At 41.1% G+C, this 25,432-nt stretch overlaps 1 protein-coding gene across 2 annotated transcripts in view; it reads left to right on the forward strand.

Moving 5' to 3' along the window:
- Positions 1-15,607, forward strand: part of PPP1R12A (protein phosphatase 1 regulatory subunit 12A) — a 224,151-nt gene extending 208,544 nt beyond the window's left edge. For both annotated transcript variants that reach the window (XM_038397391.2, XM_038397399.2), the window contains 2 exons: positions 6,346-6,396; positions 13,186-15,607. In XM_038397391.2, the coding sequence (XP_038253319.1) occupies positions 6,346-6,396; positions 13,186-13,272 (138 nt within the window). In that variant the 3' untranslated portion in view covers positions 13,273-15,607. The remainder of the gene's footprint in view (positions 1-6,345; positions 6,397-13,185) is intronic.
- The last annotated feature ends 9,825 nt before the right edge of the window (positions 15,608-25,432 follow it).

The following is a 25,432-nucleotide window of genomic DNA, read 5'->3' on the forward strand; positions in this document are numbered from 1 at the left end:
ATGTTAGCGGTGGAAATAGACACAAGACTGCATGGCATGCAAGACTCCTGCACGACCCCCAGACTCTGGGCCTCTATGTCCCAGCTCTGGCAAAACCTAAGTTCAAGCCACAGTAGACTCCCACCCAGGCCGCCCTCCCGAAGTATGAGGCCACCCATAAGGAGCAGCGGGACTAAGTCTCGGCCTGGGTCCTCTAAGGGCAAGCAGGCAGGGAAAAGGTGTTTTTGACGGGACGCTTGGGGCACCCCGCCAGTCCTCACCAGGGATCCATCCCCAATAAAGCTCCTTCTCCAACCGGTTGTATGCTTTCCTCCTGGAATGCTCGTGGCTAACCTCGGACCGATAGGTCCTCAACTCCATTTCCCGGGGTTACACCTTCCGGTTTACTTCCTCCCCGCCCAACCACCCCCTTACCCCCGTACCTCTTGGGGAACCCCTCGCATGAAACTCTGCTCAAGCAGGAGGTGAGGCGGCTCCTAGGATTAGGAGCAATAGAGGAAGTGCCCAAGGAGTTCATGGGCAAGGGGTATCACTCTCGTTATTTCCTTATCATGGAGGCCAAAGGGGGGCTCAGGCCCATCCTGGACTGCGAGGTCTGAACCAGTACATGGTGAAACTCAAGTTCCGCATGGTCGCCCTGGTCTCCATCATCCCCTCCCTGGATCCCGAGGACTGATATGCTGCCCTTGATCTACAGGATGCATACTTCCACATCCACATATCCCAGGGGCACAGGCGCTTCCTCCATTTCATGGTGGGATAGAGTCATTACCAATTCATGGTCCTCCCGTTTGGTCTGTCCACTGCCCCCAGGGGGTTTACAAAATGCATGTCGGTGATAGTGGCCTACCTCAGACGGCAGGGGGTCCAGATATTTCCCTATCTGGACAATTGGCTTGTCAAGGGCACTTCTTGGCCACAGGTGAGGGATCACGTGGTGCTCCTCCTGTCCACGTGCACCCCCTTGGGCCTGTTGGTAAACAACACCAAGTCCACTTTAGTCCTGGTCCAATGCATAGAGTTTATCAGGGCACTCCTGGACACGGTGTCGGCCTGGGCCTCTCTCCCACCAGACAGATTCGAGACCCTGAAAGGTCTCATGGACTTAGTCACAAGGTTCCTGCTAACACAACAGCCAGGGTTTGCCTACAACTCTTGGGTCACGTGTCGGCATGCACATACGTGGTGTGTCACGCCAGACTCAGGATGAGGTCCCTCCAGCTCTGGTTGGCCTCGAAGTTCTCCCAGGCCATGGACAGGACGGACAAGGTCCTCATCGTGCCGGACTCTGTGATCACCACCCTACAGTTGTGGTTCTCCCCAAACAACATGCTCAGAACGAGAGGGCGGATCGCTTGAGCAGGGACTTTTCCTCGCAACACGAGTGGTCCCTCCACCCGGAAGTGGCCCACCAGCTCTTCCAAAGGTGGAAAACTCCCTGGGTGGACCTATTTGCGACTCAGTAGAACTGGCAATGCCCCCAGTTCTGCTCCAAGGGGGGGCCTGGGGAGGAGCGCTTTCTCCTGTCCTCTCAGGCCAGCTTCTCTATGCTTTTCCCCCCTTCCCTCTAATCAGCAGGGTCGTGGAGAAGATAAAAACAGACAAGGCCCGGGTCCTCCTGATTGCACAGGCATGGCCCAGGCAGCATTAGTACGGGACCTTCACGGGCCTGGCGGTAGCTCCGCCGTGGCCATTGCCGCTCTGCCTGGACCTACTCTCTCAGGATCAGGGCTGCCACCTCCATCCCAACCTAGTGGCACTTCATGTCACAGCATGGCTGCTCAGTGGTTAGGCAGAGAGGAAAGCACATGCTCAGAACAGGTTCAGCACGTCCTCCTCAAAAGTAGATGGCCTTCCACTTGCCATGCTTATTTAGCAAAGTGGTCCTGGCTTTCTAGGTGGGCAGTGGACCAGGGTGTGTTCTCGGTGGCCGCCCTGATCCAGCTTATCCTTGATTACCTCCTCCACCTGAGGGCCCAGGGCCTGGCGCCCTCATCAGTCAAGGTGCACCTGGCAGCCATATCGGCCTTCCATCCGCCAGTGCAAGGGCACATGGTATTTTCCCATGCTACGACTGGCCGGTTCCTTAAGGGTTTGGACCATCTTTTTTCGTGTTCTAGACCCCCGGTCCTGCAGTGGGACCTAAACCTGGTGTTGGCTCCTCTCACAGGGCCCCCATTTGAACCACTGGCCACGTGCTCCTGGTCTCATCTCTCATGGAAGGTGGCCTTCCTGGTTGCAATCACTTCGGCCAGGTGAGTCTCGGAGCTCAGGATCCTGACCTCCGAACCGTCGTACATGATCTTTCATAAGGACAAGGTCCAGCTCCGCCCACACTCCCAATTCCTCCTGAAGGTGATCTCCGCCTGCCACGTGGGTCAGGACATTTTTCTACCAGTTCTCAGCCCCAAGTCTCACGCACCCAGTGATGAGCGCAGTCTTCACACGCTCAGTGTGCAGCAGGCTCTGGCTTTCTACCTCGAGCAGACCAAGCTGTTCAGGCTGAGCGCGTGAGGGGCTAGCCAATTTCCACTCAGCAGCTTTCCAATTGGATCACTTTGTGCATCTGCTCCTGTTATGAGCTGGTGGGTGTCCCCCCCACCACCCATTGTGAGGGCACAGTTGACTCGGGCGCAGGTGTCGTCGGCTGCCTTTGTGGCCCATATCTCCATCCAGGACATTTGTAGGGCCGCCACGTGGTCTTTGATTCATACATTCATCTCGCACTGTGCGATCATCACCCAAACCAGGGATGACGCCGGGTTCGGCAGGGCTGTCCTCCATCCTGGGAACTTGTGAACTCCTACCCACCTCCAACAGATATAGCTTAGAATCACCTACTGTGGAATACACATGAGCAATCACTTGAAGAAGAAAAGACAGTTACCTTTTCCGTAACTGGTGTTCTTCAAGATGTGTTACTCTTGTCTATTCCACATCCCACCTTCCTTCCCCTCTGTCGGAGTTGTCTGGCAAGAAGGAACTGAGGGTGGGGGGGAGCGCACAGCTCCCCTTACACCATGCCAGGCAGGCACCACTCCAGGAGTTGCGGGGGGCACTCCCTCCCCTGCACGGATACTGCTAGGGAAATAACTTCCGGCACCAGTGCACGTGGCGAGCACACACTCCTATTGTGGAATAGACATGAGCAACACATCTCAAAGAACACCAGTTACAGAAAAACTAATTGTCTTTTCTAAAGTTTTACATGGTTTTATTTTTGAATGCAGTTATTTTTTGTACCTAATTCTACGTTTATAAGTTCAACTTTCATTATAAAGAGATTGCACTACAGTACTTGTATTAGGTGAATTGAAATATACTATTTCTTTTGTTTTTTACAATGCAAATATTTGTAATGAAAATAAATATAAAGTGATCACTGTAAACTTCGTACTGTGTTGTAATTGAAATCAATATATTTGAAAATGTAGAAAATAACATTCAAAAATATTTAAATAAAAGGTATTCTGTTTAACAGTGCCATTGTGATTATTATTTTTAATCGCTTGACAGCCCTACTAATAACTGTTGTCAGTATTTCTATTAACTAGTGAAAGCTGCTAAAATTGCTGTTTAAATGTTACTTCTGTAAATTGTGGTACAGGGAATCCAGGTTTTTTTTCTCCATGAGAAAATAGTGACATGTAGCTGTAACTGTGTTTTGTTTTTATTTTCTAAAATGTGCTCCCGCTACAGTAAGAAGTTTGTTGTTAGGGACACTTCTGTATCATAGAAACAACTTTCATTTTCAGGACACTTTTTTTATTAATCAGAATTTGTCTATTTGCATAACAGACAATTTACTAGGCCAGCCCAATTAAGAACCCCTCTTGTGTAGCTTGGACCAGCATAGATGAAAAGCAATTATATTTTTTTTTAAAAACATACTTGAATAAAACAATCCAATTTAAATAAAATTAAAAAATGGTTTGTTTTTTAAAAAAAAAACCTATTTAAAACTAAATTTGAAATAGACAATCTTTTTTTAAGGCCTAAACTTACTATAATCTATTAAAATCATTTAAATACAAAATAGTATTAAGTAGTACATGTTTGCCAAATTTTAAAGAAAGACATACCACTGAACTCTTGGAAATCACTGGCAAAAACCTCGAACCAGAGTTTGTTGAAGTGCTAAACTAGCTTTCACAGCAGTAGCCTCTTCTGTAGGTGCAGAGAGACTATTTTCTTCATTTCAGTTTATTCAACTAATTCAGTTCAATGACTAGTTCATTCCAAGTTGAGACACCCAATAGGGAGCTAAAAAAGCAGGAAGGCTTGATTTCCTCTTCTAGCTGTGAATACAAATTAGTTGAGAAAGCAGTTCTAAACTTTTGAAGGACATGGTGACTGTGGACACTGGGGAGGGCCAGTGTTCTGATGTAGCACCAAGCATTCTTTCATGCAAGTGTTTGTTTGGCTGGTTCTTGTTCACATGCTCAGGGTCCAACTAATCACCGTATGTGGGATCAGGCAGGAATTTTCCCCCAGGTCCCCTGTGACGTTGGGGGGTTCGCCTTCCACTGCACTGTGCATTTTGCCAGGATTATCTGGGTATCCACTACATAATTATTTCCCCGCAATTACGGGACCTCGGGCACTGGTGCACCTCGCTCCCGCCTATTCTCTGCCTGTGACCCACAATAGTCTAGTCTCCTGTGGGCTATAATATTTTGGTTGTTGGGTTTAGTATGCGGGTGCTCAGTAGAAGTAGATATACAGGAGGTCAGACTACATGATCTTGTAGTCCCTTTTGGCGTTAAATTCTGATTATGACCAGAAACAATCAGTTCAATCAATTAATTAATTAGGCATAATGCTTCCTTTGTTTAATAAATCAGTTTTAAATGCAAAACATGTTTTTCTAAACTTTTAGATAATCATAATTTTTAACATAAGCGTAAAAATTAAGAATGTGATTAAGCGTCAATAAGCTGTTTTAAGTGAATCATAAATAAACATATAGATAGAGCATATTCTCCTGGTTACCAAGCAATGAAAATCAACCTTTCCTTAGAAAACATAATGAAGTACAACTGCAAAACACAATTAAAATTACTTTAAATCAGTGTTTCCTGCTTGCCGATTTAAATCATGATTGAAATTGCTTATTTAAATTGCTTTGATTTGAATCAATCCATCATGGCTTGAACTGTAAAAACTTCATGAAGTCTGAACTGTATTTAATTGACCGCTAGTTTCTAAGAGCTCTGGTAATAAATGCTACCCTTAAAAACTAATAATCGGTAACTGATGTAACTCTTGGTAACTTGGGTTTGCTACTTTCTTGGAATTATTTTATTTGGCTTTGTTATTTTGCTTTTGTTCACCTGCTTGCTGCAGTTAACTCACTAGTACAGATAACTATGCCCATTATTATCTGTCAATATCATCATGGAAAAAATAAAATTCTCAACTCAGAAGAATTAAGTAGAATAAACTAAAGATACTAACAACTGCAGTAAATGATTACTTTGCTAAACCTTTAAAGTTATTTGCTAAAATGGGGAATATGTCTGGGGAAATAACTACACTATGATTAAAATAAATTCAAATGGTTTGTATCTGAAAGGTGACCGGCAAGAGTCAGTATCTACTGGGCGGTATGATCTAACCAAAGTTTTACTCACCTCAGTTAATGCTGCTTGCAGTTTTGCATAACACCATTGTATGCAGATATAAATGTACACTTCGCAGTAATCTGTTGCTTTTGCCTTTCACTCTTTGAAAAATTGGAATGTAAAATATTCAATATGGCAACTGCTTTTAATTAAGACCCACCGCATTGTCTTACACAAGGAAAGCAATCCTGATATCAAGTCTATTGCCTGCATTGTTAATCTAGAATATATTATGGGAATGAACTTTCAAAAAAAAGTGTTTTAGGAAGATTCTGAGAGGAGACGAACATTTCAGCTATATTTGCTTGTCTGTGAAAGCCTATGCTTTTGTGTTTTTTGTTTCTTTTAATATACTTGTTTGTTTCTGATCATTTTCTGCATTTCTTGTATGTTAAGTGATCACAAAAGTCTACCTGAGGGAATAAATCTGAACAAAGACATACTTATAAACTTATATCCTGTCCAAATTAATGTACAGGAAGAGATGGGATGTATTTTGAAAAATTTAATGAATATCTTAATCTCTCTTCCGTCTAAATTTTTCAATTGTAATGTGAGAATTTTCTACACATCACTGGCATCACAAGTCTCCTATACGCTCTGTGCTTCTAGTTGTTTGGTCTTTAAAACTTGACATGTATCACTATTTTCACCATATTTACAAAAAGTATTAAAAATGCAATTTGCATTGCTTACCATTAACTCCACTCCTTTGATCTAGGAACGAAGAGCTCTAGAAAGACGGATATCTGAAATGGAAGAGGAACTCAAAGTAAGTGCGTCACACCATTTGTGATTAATTCTGTAAAAAAGTGTTGGTTGTTAACATTATTTGTAAAGTAGAAGTTGTCCAGCTGTTGGCAGTCTCATTGGAGAATAGGCAAATACATCATTTCCCCGGTGCAACACAACAGAATCTCTTGTGCAGTAATCTGCAATTCAGTTGCTGTTCTGTTTACAAAGGATACAATAGCAAAGGGTGATTTTTTTTTTTAATTTTTTTTTTAAGAAGGTGGCTGAGATTTACAAGTTTAAGGTGGTGACCAGGGAGAAAAGTCAAAGGTTTCTAGAGTAGAAATTTTTTAACTTAAACCAAGGGGGAAAATGAATCACTTTTAGAGGTTGAGATGGCACTGTATGGTTTTCATTCACTCTTATAGTAGTGCAAAACAGAGGATTGGCCTATGAGATTTTTTTTTAAAAAAAAAAAAAAGATTTTAACCTTCTAGGTTTAGAGTTAATTTCTGTGATTTGTTTTCTTAAGTCATGATATGGTTGCATGCACAGTTTTTCTCCCTCTAGAGTTTACCCAGTTTAGGTCCTGAGTGATATGATTTGACCTAAATAAGGTTAATCCAGGGAGTTGACCATATATACATTTTTTTTTTCATTATATCCATGGACAAAACTCCAGAAGTGAGCCAACCAAACTGCTGATAAAATTAAATCATACCAAGGAAGCAGCTGGAATGTGGGAACTAGAAAACATCTTTGGACGCTCTAATTTTAGAGAGACACCACCAGTCTATTGACAGCCAGTATACACTATTCTGTTGCTAAAGGGTTTCGTCTAAAACACATTTTTGAGCTCTCCCTGGTGCTCTGCAACAGCACTCTTCAGATACTGTTCTTTTAAATGCATACATGCAGTTCTTGCTGACATAATGGATGATGACAAGCAGAGACGTATACAAAAGACAACCATGTTGTTTTATCTGCATTAGATTCAGAGCCAAGTACATGTGCCTTAATGGAGTACAAAATAATAGTTGGCACAGAAAGCAAACTACAGCAAGGGAAAAATTTTCGTTCTTCTAATGATGGGGATTTGCAGAATAGAGAATATCACGTTGTTATACTAGTAGGTTATCCTTAAGGATGGCTAGAGGGATAAGAGAAATAGAGAATACAAATATATTACCAGTTTTGCAAAGTTGTTGGGGTTTTTTTTGCAGCTACACATTAATGTTTTTAATTGTAAGATTAACTCTTATCCTATTGTTTGCTGTAGTGTCACATAAAAGTATATGTTAAGCGCATGATTATTTGCAGATTGCTGAATGGGAAATTTAGTCCATGTAATTAGAATTTTAAGTAAAGAATTCCAGAAATAACTCTCATTGTTAATGCATCCTGCATTGTTCTGGAAAGCTGTGACTAATCACTGGCTGTTCTTAGATTACATTTCAAGAATGTGCCACTTTTTGATCCTTTCCTTTCACAGCTAGTTATCTGCTTTTAACATGACTGTCTCTTTTGATTTGTTTTCTTTCAGTTTTCCTTGTCATACTATACTGGCTTTTCTCTTGTTTTCACTCCTATTTTTTTTGATTCCTGCAGATTCAATCTTTGAGACATTTAAATGAACGACTGCTGGCTGAGAATAGGGCCTTGACCAGAGTGGTTACAAAGCTCTCAGGGTCCTGTAGGCAACTACGTTCTGTGGACTTGTAATTTCTTCTTTCTTTTTTTCTCCTTTGAGTAGCCTGGCAGGTGTTGAATTTTAGCTAGTGCTTTGGCAGCACTTTACTATTAATGCTTGTGTGTCTGAAGATTTACTTATTGCTTGATTACAGAAGTATGGCTTATGCATGATGTCCAGTATCCCGGCTACTGTTCTTTATTACAGACACATTGGTAGGGTTTGGTATTATCCTTACTAGCATCATATCTTATCATTTTGCATTCAAAGACGAATCAGAGGACAGTTCAAGAAATAGGTATTTCTTGTCTTGTAAAGATTTTTGATTGTAGTTTGTTTATACTTTATGTAAAGATGTGGTGCCACAAAAGTCATGGCTGTTCACACAGGACTTGAACTTAGGTTTCCTTTGTTTTGACTTTTATACAAAATGCAGAGTTTGAAAATTGACCTCAAAATTTCCAATATATTAAAATTAACAGCAGAGATCTTCTTCTCTCTATAGTTAACTTTTTATAAGACTGACCCAAATCAATATTGTCCTAGTGAATATCTGAGTAATGATTTCAGGATTGTGGACTTGATTGTTTGCATCAGCTATTCTAGTTTTTACATTCCAATATGTAGAGTTTTGGTGTGCAAAAAAATCTTTTCTTCAAAAATGTATTTCAATTTCAAGCCTTATTATGTATTTGTTCAAATACTTTGTTTAGTTCAGGTCTGGCTCGGTTGTGCTAATATTCTTTTTATCAAACTAGGTTTAAAATAAGCTTGAAAATCTGTAACTGTAAACCAAAGGAAATCTGATTGTTGATTTGAAGATTACAGGTGTTATGCCTGTGTGAAATCCAGTTACAGGAAACATCTGTGAAAAATCCATTTGGTGGCTACCTTTGAGAAAACAAAATTTTACCCATTTCCCTGCTTCTTCTCCACATGCCAGATCTTTCAGTCCACTAGCCCTTTGTCCGTGATAGAAAAACTATGCATGGCTAAAGCTCTGAGCCCTGTGGATCTGGGCCAGATGAAAATGTATTGAAAAATAGATTTTTTTTTTATGGCTAATGGCTCTTCCACCATCCTCATTTTTACACACACAGACACACGCACACACACCTTCTCTCTCTGTCCCAGAAGAGAGAGAAGGGACGTATGTGTTTTTTTTTTTTTTTTGGTTCTGCCTCAGAATTTTCCATTGGGGGGTTGGGGTAGGAGGCCGCACATGCTCATGAGCATGGTCTGTTGCAACCTTTGTTTATGCAAAACTGTTAATCATTTATGGGTTTGGTTTTGTAAAAATTTGGGTTTGGCTACTAAAAGACGTGCTTAGTGACTACTGAATGACATTTTGCATCAACTAGACCTACGCAAAATTACCCACAATAATATAACAAGATATAAATAGTGCATGTTATGGTCTTGCTTATTTAAGAGACCACAGAAAGATGCTCTTGTTTTTCAGGGAGAAGTAAACTGAAATTTAAGCTTTACATATATAGTGAAGGATTAACAAAAGGCTCAGCTACACTAGAGAATTTTGGCATTTACACCACCTGTTCAAGCACCTGAAATGCTAGTGAAGTGTTTTAGGGCAGATCCTCAGCTGGTGTAACTTGTCAGAGCTCCATTACTTATACCAGCTGAGGATGTGCCCCTTTGTGTTGGAAGTGGTACGTGGACATGTCGCCGGAATTTCTAAATCCAGTAAGATTTTGAGTTGTTCTGCTTTTGCTGGTTCACGTTAAACCATTTTAGCATTCATATACATAAGGAGCACAGAGTTGCAGCTAATCTATTTCAGGTTGTCTTCCCAGATCAATCCCATAATAGTCGTTTTACTATTACTGCAGTAATACACAGAACACTGGTGCTGTCACCTCCCCCATTCAGTATTTGGCTGATATATTCTCTACCCATTACTCCTTCCTGTCTTGGATAGTAATGCACAAATAGCTTCATCAGAATAAAAGCTATTAAGGACAGTTTTTGCCAACTATGTAACTGCATAATAGATAGATTGTATTTAGATAAAGCCCTATGTTTGAATAGTGTTTTTTCATCTGGATGGAAATTGACTAAGGGGAAAAAAAGCTAAAGCTCGTGTGTGCTTACATACATTAATCCTTGTAATAACTGTAGCTTCCTCATTAAGGAGTGAGTTGGCACAGGACTGTGGAGCTGGAGACCCATCTCCCACACACCAGAGATTTGTACAGAAAATAAAAAAAACCATTTGTGAAAACAGACCAAGCTCCATATGCACACCAGTAACTCTCAGCTCTCTACGGTACTCATCTCCTTCAGGTGCACTGGTGCCTTCTGGTCAGACTGCCATACCACACTCCAGATTTGCCTTGAGGACTGACTAGTACATTTGGGGACATGGAGGAATTGACTAAGCATCATTGTTAGATCAGAGAGACGTTCTTACTCCACACCTGAGCTTGCATTTTTCTGCTTTCTAGATCCTAAAGAGAGAACTATTTAGCTTCAAAATAACAAGCAGCAAAACAATGTAAAACAAAATAATTTTCTTCTTACAAATATACCAAGAATAAAACCAAGTGTCTTACTTCCTCAAGCACAGATACTGAGGTTCCATAGGATTCTGGGTCTAGAAGCCCAGAGCAAACTGAGCAGCAGAAAAGGTAGGAGCGTGGTAGTCTTTGGCCATTTCATCTATATTTCACTGTACACTGGTCCCCAGATAGGACAGAAACACTGGAACAAACCATGTTACAGTGGTGCAGAGATATGTCCATACACATAATACATACACCACAGTATACTAGAGATAATATTGCATTAAAAAAAGACACATTAAGAGTTAACATTGCAAAGTCAAGTGCTCAAAAGTCCTAATGCCCCTGCCTCATTCCATGAAGTTTTTTAAATATTTCCTTTTATCTTCTCCTTTGTTCAGTGTTCAGCCCCAGGCCTGATTTAACATATACCAATCAAACCCTGATCTAAAGATAGAATTATAAATATCCTCATGGGTGTTTCTGGTGTTCTCTGACCATAGTATGAGAGTACTTCTCAAACATTAATCACATCCCCACTTTTCAGCTGGGGAACTGAAGCTCAGAGAGATTAAGGCCAAAATAGTAAAGTGCCTGCTAATTTGGGGTGCCCAAGTGGAGAAACACGGGGCTTGATTTTTCAAAGCCCATAGCATTTTATAGCTGTTTATATGATTGAAGCTCAGCTCCCATTGACTTCAGTTGCAGCTGTGAGTGCTGAACACTTCTGCACATCAGACCCCAGGGTCAAAAATGTAGACACCCAGAAAATGAGGAATACAGAATTAGTGTCCAGCTGTGAAAAGTCTGGTTTTAAAGCGTGCGTAGCTTCACACAGGAACACTGTGGCAGAGGCAAGGATAGACTCTGGTTGGCATTCAAGTTCCTTAATCATGATGAGACCATCTTTCCTCTTCCTGCAATGTCCTGCTGCACTCACCAAGCACCTTCACATTTCTGCAAATGAGACAGGGATCCTATGGACACTGTAACTCATTACACAACCGTGATTCATTCCCTGGACAGGCCTATCCTGTGCACTGGAGAGGCAGGAGTACTATGGGGACGGGGAAATGTGATCATTCTGTGCAGATCGTAATACATACTCATTGGGAGAGAGGGGAGAATTGCACTGTGTGGGCAGCCTAACTTTTGAATGCTTGATTTTGCAGGCTTAATGTTCTTTTAACATATGGGGTTGTTGTGTGCACAATTTGCTAACTTTAAACAAAAAAATCATGTTGGAACTGTATTGATTGGGTCATCAGCAGGGTTTGGACATTTAGATCCAAAGCACAGAGCTCTGATGCTTGAGGTAACTGTTAGCAGAAATAGGCGGTTATCTTCCATGTTGGGTGAGGACACACAGTTTGCCAAGAGTCTTCACAGATATTTTCTGACAACAGGTGAATGTGGAGACTGAGAACTCCTGGGATCAATTTCTAATTTCTGTAAGGGAGTGTTCTCTGTAGTGGTTATAGATCCTTGTGATCCTAGCCCATCCTTCCCCTCTGATCCTGTCCACCTGTCATCCCAGCTCCTGTCCCGCTCCCTCTCTGTCCCTGTCCACCCTCCCTCCCTCATCCGTTAGTTCCTAACTGCCTCTGTGCCTGTGCATCTCCCAGCCTTCCAGGTAACCTTTAATTTTGGTGTTTTGTAACTTTTGAGTTTTTGACTTTGCAACCTTAATATTCTTTTAATGTAGCTTTCCTGGGTGTATGTACACTCTGCTACTTGGAAAGTTGAGTGTGGAACCATGGGATGGGTGCTCCAAAGCATAGGTACAGCAGTGGTTGAAGGTAGTGCTACAGGCCATGCTGAAGCAGTCTTGCCCACATGCTCAGGGTTTAGCTGATCGCCATATTTGGGGTCGGAAAGGAATTTTCCTCCAGGGCAGATAGGCAGAGGCCCGGGCGGGGTTTCTCCTTCCTCTGTAGCATGGGGCACGGGTCACTTGCTGAAGGATTCTCTGCACCTTGAAGTCTTTAAACTACGATTTGAGGACTTCAGTAGCTCAGACATAGGTCAGGGGTTTGTTACAGGAGTGGGTGGGTGAGATTCTGTGGCCTGCGTTGTGCTGGAAGTCAGACTAGACGATCGTAATGGTCCCTCTGACCTTAAATTCTGTGATCTTATATTGCTCAGGCTGGGTATTTTGGAAAGCTGGAACCAATGCAGGAACGAACAGTAATAGAAATGCTTAGCTTTAATATTAAATCTTGATTAAATAATGCAGACTGCTAGTGTAGATGGGCCTCTTGAATAGTAAGAATCAATTGATTACAATCATATTGGTTGTGCACTTGTAAGTAATTAAAACCTTTATAACAATTCAATCAACATTTCCTTTGCACAAAAGCACCTTGAGCAGGATGAGGCCATTTTTTCCGGCTAACGAATTTTAGTGCATCCAGTGCTAGCAAAGGAGAACTTGTATTCCATAGCCTAATTGTTTCATGCCAGAAGGCCAAGTGCTCTGAACCACTTGATTACTGAAGAAATTAAAACAACTTCTGTGACTAAAGGTTCTATTTCTGATGACTGCCTTGTCTACTTTTGTTGCCTTTGTTTTAGGTTATACCAGCAAAATAACCATTGTGTTTTCATTTTCTGATAGATGCTACCAGACTTGAAGGCAGACAACCAGAGGCTAAAAGATGAAAATGGAGCCTTGATCAGAGTTATAAGCAAACTTTCCAAATAAAAAAGGTTTACTGCAGCAGCAAAGTGATATTGCACATATTTAGCAACTCCAGTGGACCATGGTGTGGCAGTCACTGGAAACTTGGGAAGATACCTTGGAGACTGTCATTTTCAGATATCCTGCCAAATGCCCTCTTACCTGTGTTCTTTTTATCAGGATCATTGTTCCATGTTAAAGCGCAGCTGCTGAGAAGATAAAATGACTGAGAAGTCTTGTTTACAGCTACAGCATATGAGGAAAGTGTTCAAGGCCAGATATGCCTCAGATATTTAACCAGTAAGCCTTAGTTGTACATAAACACTTTTTTGCATCAATGAAAGCTTTCAGCTCTCACAGAAGACAGTTACTCATGTTGTGCCACAGTTCATAGTTTTTCTATACTCAGTTTTTTCTTTACATCTAAGTTTGGATTTGTGTTTTGGCTTTTAATTATTCATGTACCAGTTTTTTCTTGTACAGTATTTTCACAGCTTTATCGTTTGCAGAGACCACACAACTCTTTAAAATACATCTTTGTGTTGCTAACTAGAGCTGTATTGTCCAACCACCTGGAACAATGTTTGCTTTCACTGTTTGTGCAATATGCATTTATTTCCTATACAAGATGCTTTAAAGTCAGTTGAAACTAGAATTATTTTACAAGTCCTGTTTTCTGCCTTTATTGGTCACTTTAAAAAAAAAAAAAGTTTGTAATGAAACCTGTTAGATCCTGTAATCTTCACATTCATTTTAGCAGGTACTGAGTGATGCTGTATATATAAATGTGTACTGTTTTGATTTTCAGACCATCACGTGGCATGCTTGAATATACTTCCCTATTGCAAATGTCTGTTAATGCAAATTAGGCTACTCCAGAATAGTGTGTTTAACAAAGTTCATTAATTTTTATGGTAAAATGAATTTACCGATTGTACATTGTACGGAGCCCTATCTTGACAAAAGGTTTGAACTATAAAATACTTTTATTACCTTGTTCCTCCCAGTTTTTTCATTTGATAGTGTTCACCATAATAAAAGTTGCATAAATATAACTGCTTCACTACATTTCACGTACCTGTATTTATCTGAGTGCTGTCCAAAACTGTTGTGCTAGCCAAAGTAACGTTAAGTCATTTGAAAGACCTAACCCATTACACTCACATGTTTATATGCACTGTTATTGCCATGTGAAAAGGCATCTGAGTTGATACCACCATCCTGTTCAAACCATTTTATACATTTCAGTGGCCTTTTTTAAAAAAAAAAAAAAAAAGTACTTAAGTGAAGATTGCTTTTTGTTAGAAACAAACAGCTTTTATATTTTCACTAAACTATACATGACATCTTATTGGCACATAGACTATTGCCTAATACCACTGAACAGTTCAGCCATTAAAATAAATTGTACATTGTAAAGCTTGTAGTAGCTATTGTATTATTGGTTATTGTATACTATATTAAATGTGAATTTGTACCCCTTCATTTAAAAAGGTCATTGTGTTCTACTGCCTACTTCTTGGGGAGGAGTTTTGTTTTATTGGGGTGGGAAGGTTTTTTGTGCGTTTTTTTTTTTGTTGTTGTTGTTTTTTTTTTGGTAAGGGGAACATGTTCTTTCAGTTGATTGGTTTTTTGAAGATGTGAGGTTACGCTCTTACTACCAAGCTCAGGATTATTGATTTTAAAGGTACAAGGATAGTTTTTGAGATAGCTTGTTATAATTGATCTGTATGAGAGATGGGTCTGAATATAGGGAAGTACCATTGTCTTACGCTAACATGAAAGGCAGAGAGTTGATTAGTTTGAATGGATGCAACATGTTCAATTCTGTTATGAGACACTTAGGCATATTCTGGATTATATTTGGTAAAGTTTGGGTGCCTGTGAATGAGTAAATAGTGTTTCTAATATTTTAGTGTTTTATATTTAGGTTATTTATTCTTTATCTAAAAACTGAACGGCTACTGTGCTATATTGATTTTATTGGTAGTACTGAGCAGACCTTGTATCTGCATGAAACTAGTTGCAAAACCCACTCTTTTGGAAAAAATGTATTTTGACATATACAAATAAAATGAATAAAAACTATTTTAAATGTGTGAAAGTTTTACTGAGAATATTTTAAATGATATGAGTTTGGTATTTAAATTCTTCAGTGGGCATTTTTTCATTCATTGCTTTACTTGGATGCAAAGTTCAAGTGCTTTTCAAAGATTGTAATCTAATTGTGATTATTTGCACATCATTGTACATGCACATCTGTAAATGCACCAGTAAAAATGCCATATTTATGCAATGTGTAACAACTTGGACAAATGTTTATATATTTTACATAAACCTGTCTGTATGCAGAACTTAACTGAGAACCAGTTTTTTGTGCTTTTACCACAGTAAAATACAACCCTGAATCTATTAGAGTAGCTGATGAATTTAATTGATTATTCTGTAGCACCAATTCATTTCCCCATAAATGTTTTGCTAACTAAACTTTACTGTAGATAGACAAACCCCTAAAAGTGAACTTTAAACAAAACACCACACCCCAACCTGCAAATGACAGAACTTAAAACACAATTCTGCTTTGGAGGTCTGCTTGCTCATTTGGCACTATTGGAATGGGAAAAGCATTTCATTGCTTGTTGCTGACTGACTAAACGTACTATAGATTTTGATGGTGCAGTGGGTGACATGGAGGAGAAAGGAATGCAAAACAGTAACTTGTATTTTCAATGGACCTGTTCCAGGGTGGGGAGAGAGCTGTGCCAGAGTTAATATTGAACATACATGGAAACAGCTGGTGCTTGAGATTTAGAGCAGCATAGGAATAGGATAGCACATACAATCCACGGCACCAATTAATGTGGCCATAACACCCAGCAAGGATGGAACCAGAGTCTTCGGAGGAGTGACCATGTATGAGGATACAGACTAGATAAATAACAAACAATTGGAGGGAGTTGAGAGGCCAGGAGGGAGATCTGTGCATGGAAGAGACTGGGTATCGGTTCCTTGGTTCAATCCCTGACTCTGGCTTTTGGCTAGAGAGCTAGAGGACTGAGAATTGGAACTCTTGGATTCTAGTTCCCCTCCCCAAACCACCTGTCATGCTTTCCCCAATCCCTACCGCACGCACACCATGCAGCCTTCTGCCACTTTCTCCCTGTACCCAAAAAAGACAGGTTAGTTTTCAGTTAACCACCATTCGTTTTCCCTTCTTTCTTTGTGCACCCTGCTCTTCTGTTTCCAGTTCTTTCACCTTCATGAAATCAAAAAATCATCCATTCCTATCTCACTGAGCTTCTCTCTGTTGACATTGTCTGAGCTGGCATATTTCCATGCAAAACTCGGCTTTGTGCTCCAGAGTGTAAAGCCAGATCTGTCCTATCCACATTGTGGACCTACTGGGTCTTCATATTACCTGTTCCACCTCATTGTGCAGCAGCTGTTTTTTAAAGAAAAGGGACACCACCATGTTTAGATTAAAGCAAAACAAATGTACTCTTATTTGGAGACCAGGGGTAAGCATTTGTGTTTTCAGTTTATAAATTGGAAAAGTATTTGGGTCAAATCACTACTTTAAACATGGGGAGGGGGGGTCAATTGTGAACAGAGGATACCGAGCTTTGGGTATGTCTACTTTCAAGCTGGAGGTGTAAATTCTAGCTTGACACATACTGTGCTGTGGTCCCTCTGGTTGAGAGAGTGTGCTAAGAGTGTAGCTGCAGGAGGGAGGTATGCCCTGCATATGATCCTGTCTGAGAACCACAGGTATGTACTTGGTGGGAAGCCCTTGCTCTGCCCCAGCTACTCTCCACTTTTAGCACGCTAGCTCAGTCAGGGCTAGTAAGGGTGTGTCTCCTCAAGCAGGAAATCCAAATGTAGATCCACTGATCCCACATCTCCCTTTGGGTGTAAGGAAGGGGACTGCTAACTGCATGGGATCCTCCTTTTTACCTTGCTCCTACAGAAGTCTTCCACATGTCTACTACGGGAATCTGGCTCTACCAAATGGGAGAGCTGCTGTCCCTATTGCTCATAGCCTTGATCAGGAGGCTTTCATTCAATAGAGAGGACACTACTTAATTTCCAACAGGGTGAGCATAATCATACATAGGAAATCTCCACGGTGTTGTGAGAGGAATGAAATGGCAGGGAGCAGCTGTCACACCACCTTAGAAGTTGAGAATCTCTGTAGAGCAGCTTCTGCCAGCGTCCTCAGATCTGTTAGGCCAGTAGGCTGAAACCCTATGGCTGTTCTGTATAGGGAGAGGCAGCAAACGCATTTACCGGAACAAGAACCAGTTCAAACATGGAATTCCTTGCCTCGTATTGTCTCTCCCTGGCCTAAGGTTAGTAATGGCATACATTTTATCTTGTTGATTTTTTCATACTTGGCTGACACTTTGCTCTGAGGAAGGATGTGGTTGTTCACTTCTGAATGAAAAGGGAGGGCCACTTTAAAAGGTACCTACATTTTTACTGGATTGAATAATTTCCCTCTCTTTCAGTTGGATCTTCCGTGTACTTGACTTCATGATGCAGCATGAAGATAGTAAACTTTGTTGTTTTATTACCTGTTTATCCACTTCTCAAACTGAAAGTTGTGCAACAACTAATTTAATTTCTTTGAAGTTCAGCTTATACAAGTAGGAAAGGCAGCTTTTCTGTTGCACCAAACCATAAAGATGCAATTCACTGTTGGACCAGATGTAAGTACCCAGCCAATACAAAATTGTGTGTGTGTATTATGGAATGTTGGATAATGCTAGGACTCCACTAAATAGGGTTATGACAATACTCTTAAGAACATAAGGTTTCCAACTGCCTTTTGGGGGTTTCTTCTCATCTGTACATAATACCTCTTGAGAGAATGTTACTTCCACAACATCTAGCAATGCTTCTTTTGTGTGTGGCTTAAGAAAAAGACATTCTTCAGTTCTAAGTTAAATTATACTTAAATTCTATCCAACTTTTATATAAAATTTTATAACTCAAAGTTAGTAGAATACTGCTATTTTTTAAAAATCTTGTAAGAATTCTTTTAAAAAACCTAAATAAAGTGAACTTCTGTAGCACTCTTGGTTACATCTGACATTTATTGGACATATTCATATGAGAATACCTAGACAACTTTTGGGGGGACAGGGATGACATTCGCCTATTTTACGTATTATTTTTTAAGGGGGTGGTATTCACATATACTGAGTTTCAACATCTAGGTTGAGAAAGATTCTGTTTCACCTCAAGCCAAAAACTACAGGTAGTAGGGGAAAGCATTGTTAAGCACTAGAATTGGCCAGGAAACAGATTTTTGTTCAATAATAGAGTTTTTTGAAGAAAAACTTTTCCATATCTGAACAAGGCCAGACACTCAATTTTTCATGGAACATAAATCCTGCAATATTTCATTTTAAAAGACCCAAACTGGCTCTCGTGGTTCTTATGTATTTGCTGACTGGCCAATCTGATCAGTTTCATGGCTGCCCACTACTGAATTACAGCTATGAAACTGATCAGCATTGTGTCAGTTTCAGTCAGCAGCTTCTTGGCCTTCCAGGGGTTTTGGTTTCCAGGCAGCCTCACCATACTACCTGCTTTAGAGTCAGGGACCCTAGATCCATCCCACCCCGCAGCTGCCAAACTCTCAGGGGAGCTAGCTCCCAGGCTGTGGAAGTCAGGCAGCCCATGGAGCCAACTGGTATAGAAGTCTGGAAGCCCTGGGATTCCCAACTCCAAGGCAGTCCTTCAGCTGGGCAGCTGACGAGCTGGTTAGTCAAACTGATAGGAAACCAGGTGGGTTTCAAAATCTTCCAATGTTCTGTTGGAAGATTCATCAAAATCTACAGGATTCCACAAAACCTCTTGGGTTTTAACTAATGGGCACTTCCCAATGCAAAGATATTCTGCTGGAAAATTTCCAGTGAGCTTTATTAAGCAGGTGTCTTTCGCATTTGTCTCGCTTGCCTGAGCAGTAGCTGGTATTTGGTAGCAAATAGCTGCACCTGTATCCTGCTCAAAATCAGACTGATTTGTTTTAGTAGTAGAGTTTAGAGTAGTCGTGTACAGCAGCCCCAAAGGTGCATACACGATAGGATTTAAAAACATTCCTAATGAATCGCTCACACACACACAAACACAACTGCTGCCATGCTGATTAAATCATCTGCTATTCTTGCTTATGTCAGCACCTCCCCTTATTGCTGCTTTTACTGATTAGATACAGAAAGTATGTAATCTTCAGAAAAAAAAAAAACTAGGGTTTGAGGGTTTATTAAGTTGGTCACCTGTTGGATGTCTAACGTTTCTATCTGTGGATAATTATAGCAGGGACCAAAGCCTCACATTCCAACTTTGTAATTATTTCAACCCTTCTTACTTAGCCCTTACACTTTTCCCTTGCAGACTTAGTGAAGCTTACCAAGAACAGTTAGGCAAGGCAGCACAATCCATCTCCCAAAGGATTGCTTCCCTGTGTTGCATGCCAGCAAGCCCAGGCCAACACAAACTTGCACTGTTTGTTTTTGCTAAAAAATAATTAATTTGAAAAAACACCCTGGAAAAACAGTGAGAAAGGGGAGAGGAGGCAGAAGAGAAGCAGTTTCTTTCCTGGGAAGAGATGTGTCCTGGGAAGCCAAGTTTCAAACTATTTCTCACTTAGTCTTAAATATGCTTTATTCTGCACTTAAAATATACTGCAGCCATAACTGGACAATAGATGTGCCTGCTTATTCCTTCAAATATTAAATAACTCTGCAAAATAAGTGTTGAATCAGGAAAAAAAAGCACCTTCCCCTTCATAATATTTAGTGAACAGAAACTTTAGACATCTAACAGGTGACAGCACTTCAAACAAACCCTAAACCAAGGGTTCTCAAACTGGGGGTTGTGAGGTTATTACATGGGGGGTCACCAGTTGTCAGCCTCCACCCCTAAATACTGCTCCTCCTCCAGCATTTATAATAGTGTTAAACATAAAAAATGTGTTTTTCATTTATAAGGGGGGTTGCACTCAGAGGCTTGTTGTGTGAAAGGGGTCAGCAATGCAAAAGTTTGAGAACCACAGTTCTTTCCTCATCTAAAGGATACATACTTTCCATGTGTAACCAGTAATTACAGAAAAATGGGGAGTTCTAGGTCCCCTGAAAATTAAAAGATCATTGACACATATATTTTATGAAATCAGAAATCTAAAAAGCCAATCCAGTCAGCTCAATGCCATAACACAAATAACTTTTATAATTAGGGCAACATCCACATTCTTTCATCCTGCCTCCAAAATCTTCTCTCTCCTTACCTCACTCTCCCCATAAAGCTTTGCTCACCACCCTGAAGGCCAGTAAATTTGGTCTATTCTGAACTGAGGAAGGGAATGTATCTGAGTTCAAGCATCCTACATGCAGAATGCCTCTCCTAAATGGAGCTTAAGTGCCTTGCTGATTCCAACTGCAACAGCATGGCATAGGTTAGAGAAGCAGACTTTTGGACCATCAGGTTCCAGATAATTAAAGCTTGAACAAAACCCCTTTGTTTCTACCAGGCAACTACTGTGAATAATGGAGCCCTGGTGATGTGCTTTCAGTGGTGGCCTGCTGCGTTCTGTACCAGCTTCAGTGTCTTAATGGATTTTAGTTATAGTATCATATAGAATGCATTACAGTAGCCTAATCTTAGAGTGAAAAGGGCATGGATGTCATCTGTGGAAATCGCTATGAACTGAGAAGGCGGTAGTTTTCTGGCTACAATTACATTGGAGAAGGACTTTTATAATTGAAATCAACATTTTTGATAAATCAAAGTCTGAATCTCACACCCAAACATTGTCTGCCTATGTGTCACATGGAGCTTCATCTAGTCAAAAACGTTAACTTACCCAACAACACAGGAGTATTTTCTAACGTTCTTTGAAAATGTGATCTTTCATAGCCTCTGAACATCTGTTTTCAAGATCCCTGTGTTAATGACGCCATACCTGGGCTCCTTGGTAAGATTAAAGTCTCTCTGCTTTTCTAATACCAGAGATGATTCATTTCTGCTTGCCACGATGATATGCAACTGAGATAGAATTGGAAATGCACAAAGCAGTGAAGTTCATTGTGCAGTTCCTTTTTGACTGACAGGTCTATTCATTAATTCAAGCAAGGAGCTTTTTTCTGACAGTTATTTGACTTTACCTTCCCATTTCTTGGAAAAATTAGTGGATGGTATACATTTCTCATCTCAGGAATGGACCTGTCAATCAGACAAAAGCAAGAAAGGGACCAACCCTCAAGTCTGATAATCAAAATAACCCAGCCCCCCTCCTACAACTTGGACCCCACACTTTAAAAATGCTGATGGGATGACTTTTGCTCATCTGTATTAAGTTTACCCAGTTGTAGATCTTGCCTCTAAGCCAGTCATTCCTCTCTCCATCATCATTAGTAATCATGCAGACATATTTTAGTCTATGGCTAGTAAAAATGGGCCAGCAGCAAGTGCTGGTGGTGATTAGCCCACAGTACAGCAGCAGAACTATTATGAGGGTTATCCTAACTGTTTGGATGTGTTTGCTTTGTCATGGGAGTTGAAGAATCTTTTTGATGCTCCCATCAGTGAAACGAGAGTGTGAGTACCAACCTCAGGGTGGACTGGTGAAACACTGACAGCATAAACCCCAAACTGGTCATAAGTTTTAAACTTAGATTTCACTAACCAACTCCTCAGGCCTTAAATAGAGTCAAAGACAGTACCCTTGGGTACCCCAGTTTGTGTTGTCACCAAGTGAGCATATCTCTGTGATAAATGTGCCTTAACACCAAAATCACAGATTACCATCCCTTAACCCCAAAATTCAGATTACTTCTAGTCCCAAAGGACCAGTTACTTACCCCAGGTCAATTGCACTTTAGAGTTCACACCAAGGATAATGCTTGCCACCAATTCTGTAATAAACTATATGAAGATTTAGTAATTAGGAAATGGAAACTAGAGAATTATTTACAATGTTAAAGCAAGGGAATATGGGCACACAAATGAGCTACAGCCCTAAATTTTAAAAGGTAATAGAGGTTTCTATAATCAGCAAGCTCTATTTGTCCTTTAGGGTTACCCCAGGCTAAGCAGCTGCGGATCTCTTACGTTTAGGAAACTCCTTGTCCACAGTCCCCCGCAAGCAACACAGAGGTTTCCTCCTGCTATGTGCTCTCAGCTGCAAACTCAGATGATGGGAGGAGTCCACTGTCATGATTCAGCTTCACAGGTAGGAGAGCAGAACAACAATTCAAGTCTTTAATCCTTTTGTTAATGATTTCTCAATCCACAGGTAGGGAGTTTCCAGTTGTAAGAGCCAATGGTAGCCTGGCTGGTATCCATGGGTTTCTTCTTTTGGGAGGGGCATAACCCTTTCCAGAGAAGAGCAACTCTTTCCACTGATTCATGCCCCTCTCCTGTATGGTGATTCTTATGGTCATGAGGCTCACATTATATCCACTCAGATATTACACTACACTATGTAATACAGATATTACAAGTAAGATTAATGCATACAGCAACTCACAAGCATCCAAAAAGAGTCTAAACACTTCCTTATAACTCTAATACCTATCCTATCAATATTAACCCACAAATAAGCCAGAAAGATTTCAGCTATACATATAAAATAATGGGGTCTAAATTGGCTGTTACCACTCAAGAAAGAGACCTTGGAATCATTGTGGATAGTTCTCTGAAAACATCCACTCAATGTGCAGCGGCAGTCAAAAAAAAATGAACGGAATGTTGGGAATCATGAGGAAAGGGATAGATAAGACAGAAAATATCACATTGCCTCTCTAGAAATCCATGGTATGCCCACATCTTGAATGCTGTGTGCAGATCTGGTCATCTCATCACAAAAAGGATTGGAATTGGAAAAGGTACAGTAAATGGCAAAAAAAAAATGTATTAGGGATATGGAACAGCTTCCATATGAGAAGAGATTAATAAGACTTGGACTTTTCAGCTTGAAAAGAGATGACGTGTGTGTAAGATAGAGGTCTATAAAATCATGACGGGTGTGAAGAAAGTAAATAATGAAGTTAGTTATTCCTCCTAACACAATAGGCAGCAGGTTTAAAACAAATAAAAGGAAGTATTTCTTCACACAACGCACAGTCAACCTGTGGATCTTTTTGCCAGAGGATGTTGTGAAGGCCAAGACTATAACAGGGTTCAAAAAAGACCTAGATAAATTAATGGAGGATAGGTTAATCAATAGCTATTAGCCAGGTTGGGCAGGGATGGTATCATAAAATCATAGAATATTAGGGTTGGAAGAGACCTCGGGAGATCATCTAATCCAATCTCCTGCTCAAAGCAGGACCAACACCAACTAAATTATCCCAGCCAAGGCTTTGTCAAGCCGGGCCTTAAAAATCTCTAAGGATGGAGATTCCACTATTTCCTAGGTAACCCATTCCAGTGCTTCACCAGCCTCCTAGTGAAATAGTGTTTCCTAATATCCAACCTAGACCTCCCCCATTGCAACTTGAGACAATTGCTTCTTGTTCTGTCATCTGCCACCACTGAGAACAGCCAAGCTCCATCTTCTTTGGAACCCCCCTTCAGGTAGTTGAAGGCTGCAATCAAATCCCCCAACACACTTCTCTTCTGCAGACTAAATAATCCCAGTTCCCTCAGCCTCTCCTCATAAATAGTGTGCCCCAGCCCCCTAATCATTTTGTTGCCCTCTGCTGCAGTCTCTCCAATTTGTCCACATCCCTTCTGTAGGGGGGGGACCAAAACTGGACACAATACTCCAGGTGTGGCCTCACCAGTGCTGAATAGAGGAGAATAATCACTTCCCTCGATCTTCTGGCAATGCTCCTACTAATATAGCCCAATATGCCGTTGGCCTTCTTGGCAACGAGGGCACACTGCTGACTCATATCCAGCTTCTTGTCCTCTGTAATCCCCAGGTCCTTTTCTGCAGAACTGTTGCTTAGCCTGTTGGTCCCTAGCATGTAGCTGTGCATGGGATTCTTCCTTCCTAAGTGCAGATCTCTGCACTTGTCCTTGTTGAACCTCATCAGATTTCTGTTGGCCCAATCCTCCAATTTGTCTAGGTCACTCTGGACCTATCCTTCCAGGGTATCTACCTCTCCCTGCAGCTTAATGTCATCTGCGAACTTGCTGAGGGTGCAATTAATCCCATCATCCATATCATTGATAAAGATGTTGAACAAAACCAGCCCCCGGACAACCTATGGGGCACTCCGCTTTATACCTATTGCCAACTAGACATCGAGCCCTTGATCACTATGCACTGAGCTCAACAATCTAGCCAGCTTTCTATCTACTTATAGTCCATTCATCCAATCCATACTTTAACTTGCTGGCCAGAATACTGTGGGAGACCATATCAAAAGCTTTGCTAAAGTCAAGATATATCACATCCACCGCTTTCCCCATATCCACAGAGCCAGTTATCTCATCATAGAAGGTAATCAGGTTGCGCAGGCATGACTTGCCCTTGGTGAATCTATGTTGACTGTTCCTGATCACCACCTTCTCCTCCAAGTGCTTCAAAATGAATTCCTTGAAGACCTGCTTCATGATTTTGCTGGGGACTGAAGTGAGGCTGACCGGTCTGTAGTTCCCTGGGTTCTCTTTCTTCCCTTTTTGAAATATGGGCACTCTATTTGTCTTTTTCCAATTATCGGGGACCTCCCCCGATCACCACAAATTTTCAAAGATAATTGCCAGTGGCTCTGCAATCACATCAGCCAACTCCCACAGCACCCTTGGATGCATTAGATCTGGACCCACGGACTTGTGCATGTCCAGATTTCTAAATAGTACTTAACCAGTTCTTTCACCACTGAGGGCTGTTCACCTTCTCCCTATACTGTGCTGCCTAGTGCAGCGGTCTGGGAGCTGACCTTGTCTGTGAAGACCAAGGCAAAAAAAGCATTGAGTACTTCAACTTTTTCCACATCATCTGTCACTATGTTGCCTTCCCCATTCAGTAAGGGTCCCACACTTTCCCTGACCACCTTCTTGCTGCTAACAGACCTGCTTCTTGTTACCCTTCTCATCCCTTGCTAGCTGCAACTCCAGTTGTGCCTTGGCTTTCCTAATTATACCCGTACATGCTCTAGCAATATTTTTATATTCCTCCCTAGTCATCTGTCCAAATTTCCACTTTGTGTAAGCTTCCTTTTTGAGT

Source organism: Dermochelys coriacea, chromosome 1 (genome assembly GCF_009764565.3).
Source record: "Dermochelys coriacea isolate rDerCor1 chromosome 1, rDerCor1.pri.v4, whole genome shotgun sequence".
Taxonomy (NCBI): Eukaryota; Metazoa; Chordata; order Testudines; family Dermochelyidae; genus Dermochelys; species Dermochelys coriacea.